At 39.7% G+C, this 6,262-nt stretch overlaps 1 protein-coding gene across 1 annotated transcript in view; it reads right to left on the minus strand.

Moving 5' to 3' along the window:
* Window positions 1-286: 286 nt before the first annotated feature.
* Window positions 287-6,262, minus strand: part of LOC138366321 (aspartate aminotransferase-like) — a 41,022-nt gene continuing 35,046 nt past the window's right edge. The window contains exon 9 of the mRNA XM_069327350.1: window positions 287-355. Coding sequence (XP_069183451.1) covers window positions 287-355 — 69 coding nt within the window. The remainder of the gene's footprint in view (window positions 356-6,262) is intronic.

Here is a 6,262-nt window from a genome sequence, read left to right on the forward strand (position 1 = left end):
TACTCCTTTCAGCCAGTCTGTTGCTAAGAAAGGTTCTAACAAGCTAAAACGTTCAACTCCCTTTCCCTTGTAAGATGTTGATTAAAACACAGAAAACGGAGCGAAGAAAACGGAGCGAAGAAAACGGAGCGTCGTACACTCGCCAGCAGACAACATGAAGGATTGAAAACTTTCGCGATTACAATAATTTGATTAATTCAAGCCTAGCGCTTGCGATTATGTAAGTTTTGCTGCAGGCTCGGAGCAGTAATTATCTTGCTGTATGCAGGAAGAAACTTCAGGCATCTTATACATGCATCTTGCAAGAGGTGTGCAATGTAGGCATCTTCATTGCCTCCACCTCCTTCTCTTCCTCCTGCAAACAGAAGACTCGAGGTAACAGACAATGGCTGCCATTCCGGGAAAGTACCGCAAAACAAATATATATTCTCGATAACTTGCAAAAGTTTATTAGTGAACAATAACTCGGTAAAATCCTTTTGTCACACATCTCAAACGTCATCAATATGACTTTGATAAGAATTCATGACAGTAGAAGTGTAAGGTCATTTCTAAACATTCACTCAAGAAATATTGATTTTAATTTATTAATTAGTTTTCCCAAGGAGAGTGAACCCGGTTTATGTATATAAGTTGAACAAACTGTTCACACAAACTGTTCAAACTGTTCCACAACGGGTGGATCAGGAACAAGGGGACACAGGTGGAGACTAAGTACCCAAATGAGTCACAGGTGGAGACTAAGTACCCAAATGAGTCACAGGGACGTTAGAATGAACTTTTTCAGTGTCAGAGTAGTTAACAGATGGAATGCATTAGGCAGTGATGTGGTGGAGGCTGACTCCATACACAGTTTCATATGTAGATATGATAGAGCCCAGTAGGCTCAGGAACCTGTACACCAGTTGATTGACAGTTGAGAGGCGGGACCAAAGAGCCAGCAAGCACAACGAGGTGAGTACAACTAGGTATGTACACATGGCAGTTAACATGGCAGTTAACACTATAATTGAGAGGGCAGCCTCTGCTGCCTGTAGAAATAGATCCCACCTGCTCATCATGAGCGACTTCAATCACGAGAGGATTGACAGGGAGAGCAAGGACCGCATGGAGGCGAGTATACGTGTAGAGCCAAACTATTGGAGGTGGTGACTAGAAACTTTTTAACCCAGCATGTCAGAGAACCCACAAGGATGAGAGGCAATGACGAACCAGCGAAACTCGACCTAGTCTTCACTCTGAACGACTCCGACATAAGAGAAATAGGTTTTGAGAACCCAGTAGGAATGAGCGACCACAGTGTTCTGGTGTTTGAGTACCTGATTGAAGAAGGGTTATTGAACTCGAGGAGGGATACCGAAACCAAAAGGTTAGCATACCGAAAGGGAAACTATGAGGGGATAAGAAAATTCCAAACAGATATAGCATGGGAAACAGAGCTCAGGGAAAAGACGGCCCAAGATATGATGGATTACATCCCGCAGAAGTGCAAGGACGCAGCAAACAAGCTTGTCCCAGTCCAAAAGAAAAACAGAGAAATGAAGATGAGAAACCTATGGTTTAATCAGAGATGTAGACTAGCTAAGCAGCAAAATAAAAGGGCATGGAGAAACTATAGGAATAACAGGACACTGGAGAGCAGAGAATGATACCAGAATGCCAGGAATGAATATGTCAGGGTGAGAAGAGAGAGACAGAAAGACAATACGAAAATAACATCGCAAGCAAGGCAAAGACTCAGCCTAAATTGTTGCATAGCCACATCAGGAGAAAAACAACAGTAAAGGAACAGGTTATGAAATTAAGGATAGGGGCAGAAGGATTCACTACAAATGACGCGGAAGTGTGTGAGGAACTGAATAAGAAATTCCAGGTCTTCACCTTAGAGTAGGGAGAAATTCCAGAGATAAGAGAGGGAATAGCTAACCAGGAACCACTGGAAGAGTTTGAGATTACCAGCGGGGAAGTAAGGAAGTGTTTACTAGAGTTGGATGTGACAAAGGCTATAGGCCCAGATGGAATCACCCCTTGGATACTAAAGGAAGGAGCAAAAGAACTGTGTTTACCATTCTCCTTAGTGTATAACAAATCACTGGCAACAGGGGAACTGCCATATATTTGGAAAGCAGCTAACGTTGTCCCGGTATAAAAGAAAGGGGATAGACAGGAGGCACTGAACTACAGGCCAGTGTCCCTAACCTGCATACCATGCAAGCTGATGGAGACGATTGTGCGAAAAAAGCTAGTGGAGCATCTGGAGCGAAGGAACTTTGTAACACATCATCAACATGGGTTCCGGGATGGCACGTCCTGCCTCACAGCGTTACTTGAATTCTACGACCAGGCAACAAAAATAAGTCAAGAAAGAGATGGGTGGGGAGACTGCATAATTTTGGATTGTACAGAAAGTACAGTGCCACACAAGAGGCTAGTGAGAAAGCTGGAGATGCAGGCTGGAGTGAAAGGCAAGGTACTCCATTGGATAAAGAAGTACCTAAGCAACAGGAGACAACGAGTCTGTGTGAGGGGTGAGGTCTCAGATTGGCGAGACGTTACAAGTGGAGTCCCGCAGGGGTCAGTTCTTGGACCTATTCTGTTTCTGGTATATGTAAATGATCTCCCAGAGGCTATAGATTCGTTCCTCTCAATGTTTGCCGACGATGCAAAAATTATGAGGAGGATTGAAACAGAGAATGATAGTAGGAGGCTACAAGTTGATGTAGATAGACTGAGTGAATGGTCCAACAAATAGCTGTTAAAGTTCAACCCGAGTAAATGCAAAGTAATGAAACTAGGCAGTGGAAACAGGAGACCAGACACAGGATACAGAATAGGAGATGAAGTATTTAATGAAACAGACAGAGAGAAAGATCTAGGAGTTGATATCACACCAAACCTGTCTCCTGAAGCCCACATAAAAAGAATAACGTCTGCAGCATATGCGAGGCTGGCTAACATCAGAACAGCTTCAGGAACTTTTGTAAGGAATCATTCAGAATCTTTTACACCACATATGTAAGAGAAATCCTGGAGTATGCGGCCCCAGCATAAAGCCCGTACCTTGTCAAGCACAAGACGAAGCCGGAAAAAGTCCATAGGTATGCTACTAGACTAGTCCCAGAACTAAGAGGCATGAGTTATGAGGAAAGGATGCGGGAAATGCACCTTACGACACTGGAAGACAGAAGAGTAAGGGGGGACATGATCACAACCTACAAAATCCTCAGGGGAATCGACCAAGTAAACAACGATAAACTATTCAACACTGGCGGGACGCGAACAATGGGAGACAGGTGGAAACTAAGTACCCACATGAGCCACAGGGACGTAAGAAGGAACTTTTTTAGTGTCAGAGTAGTTAACAGATGGAATGCACTAGGCAGTGATGTGGTGGAGGCTGACTCCATACACAGTTTCAATTGTAGATATGATAGAGCCCAGTAGGCTCAGGAACCTGTACACCAGTTGATTGACAGTTGAGATGAAGTCAAAGAGCCAAACCAAAGAGCCAAAGCTCAACCCTTCGCAAGCACAAATAGGTGAGTACACACACACACACACACACACACACACACACACGGTCTCCCCTCGTTGGCCTCGTAAGTCACTGAAGGCGCTGTGCCTCTTCTAATTACGAGTGATCTAGCTCGGGTAAATCTGTCACTGCGGGTGCAACCCGTTCTCGCAAATTCGTAAAGTCAATATTGACTTATTAACTACGTGCATAGGTGATATACTAAACATAATAGATACCCTTAAAAGATTCATAGAAAACACCGACCTTACCTAACCTTGTTAGTATCTTAAGATAAGCATCTTATTGCTTCGTAATTACAATTATTACTTAACCTATACCTATTATAGGTTAGGTAATAATTGTAATTACGAAGCAATAAGATGCTTATCTTAACATACTAAGTAGGTTAGGTTAGGTCGGTGTTTTCTATGAATCTTTTTAAGGGTATCTATTATGTTAAGTATGTCACCTATGCACATATTTAATAAGTCAATATTGACTTATTAAATTTGCGAGAACGGGTTGGCGGGTGACAGCTTGACTCGCAGTGACAGGTTGGGGTGGGTTAGGTTAGGGTAAGGTTAGGTTAGGTTGGCTGGGGTTGGTTCGTCATAGGGCTCAAGGACCTGGCACCATACCCTGCATTACCCGAATACAGGGTAACGAATTAGCTATAAGTCTCTCACTTGGACTGGGCGATACAGAGACGGTTTCGCTTTTTTTTTCCAGGTCGGAGTTCAGTCCCCGATCGTACAAGTGGTTTGGCATCATTCCTTTCTTCCGTTCTGTTGCGAATTCTAATCCTCATATCCCTTCGAAGACCCGTATAGTAATTAAGGCAGAGCGCTCTCTCTTGCTAAATACCACACCATACATATATACCTTCTAATCCCCGCTAGTTCAGCTGTCGGTAGTTCAATCATTACGAATCATTGCCTAATGACTTCCCTCAATCATCCTTGCTCTCTCCGATTCCAGTATATTTCACGAATACACATGTTTTATGAAATATTCTAGGAAACGGAAATCTTTTCTCTCCATTCTGACTTCCCTAACCATTCGCTCCTTCTCATATAAATCGCTATAAATCCTCTCGTATTAAAGATTATATTGTAATGTGTTGATTCCATTTGATGCCCATCAGTCTGGATTTGATATCTTTTGAGGGCCTATAGGCTGGATTTGATTACTTCTGAGTCTCTCTCTCTCTCTCTCTCTCTCTCTCTCTCTCTCTCTCTCTCTCTCTCTCTCTCTCTCTCTCTCTCTCTCTCTCTCTCTCTCTCTCTCTCTCTCTCTCTCTCTCTCTCTCTCTCTATATATATATATGTCGTACCTAGTAGCCAGAACGCACTTCTCAGCTTACTATGCAGCGCCCAATTTACCTAATAAGCCAAGTTTTCATGAAATATTTGTTTTTCGACTACCTAACCTACCTAACCTAACCTAACCTAACTTTTTCGGCTACCTAACCTAACCTAACCTATAAAGATAGGTTAGGTTAGGTAGGGTTGGTTAGGTTCGGTCATATATCTACGTTAATTTTAACTACAATAAAAAAAAATTGACCTCATACATAATGAAATGGGTAGCTTTATCATTTCATAAGAAAAAAATTAGAGAAAATATAATAATTCAGGAAAACTTGGCTTATTAGGCAAATCGGGCCTTGCATAGTAGGCTGAGAAGTGCGTTCTGGCTACTAGGTACGACATATATATATATATATATATATATATATATATATATATTATATATATATATATATATATATATATATATATATATATATATATATATATATATATATATATATATATGTATATATATATATATATATATATATATATATATATATATATATATATATATATATACATATATATATATATATTATATATATATATATATATATATATATATATATATATATATATATATATATATATATATGTCGTACCTAGTAGCCAGAACGCACTTCTCAGCCTACTATGCAAGGCCCGATTTGCCAAATAAGCCAAGTTTTCATGAATTAATTGTTTTCCGACTACCTAACCTACCTAACCTAACCTAACCTAACTTTTTTGGCTACCTAACCGAACCTAACCTATAAAGATAGGTTAGGTTAGGTTAGGTAGGGTTGGTTAGGTTCAGTCACATATCTACGTTATTTTTAACTCCAATAAAAAAAATTGACCTCATACATAATGAAATGGGTAGCTTTATCATTTCATAAAAAAAAATTAGAGAAAATATATTAATTCAGGAAAACTTGGCTTATTAGGCAAATTGGGCCTTGCATAGTAGGCTGAGAAGTGCCTTCTGGCTACTAGGTAAGACATATATATATATATATATATATATATATATATATATATATATATATATATATATATATATATATATATATATATATATATATATGTCGTACCTAGTAGCCAGAACGCAACTTTCAGCCTACTATGCAAGGCCCAATTTGCCTAATAAGCCAAGTTTTCATGAATTAATTGTTTTTCGACTACCTAACCTACCTAACCTAACCTAACCTAACTTTTTCGGCTACCTAACCAAACCTAACCTATAAAGATAGGTTAGGTTAGGTTAGGTAGGGTTGGTTAGGTTCGGTCATATATCTACGTTAATTTTAACTCCAATAAAAAGAAATTGACCTCATACATAATGAAATGGGTAGCTTTATCATTTCATGAGAAAAAAATTAGAATAAATATATTAATTCAGGAAAACTTG

Source organism: Procambarus clarkii, chromosome 19 (genome assembly GCF_040958095.1).
Source record: "Procambarus clarkii isolate CNS0578487 chromosome 19, FALCON_Pclarkii_2.0, whole genome shotgun sequence".
NCBI lineage: Eukaryota > Metazoa > Arthropoda > Malacostraca > Decapoda > Cambaridae > Procambarus > Procambarus clarkii.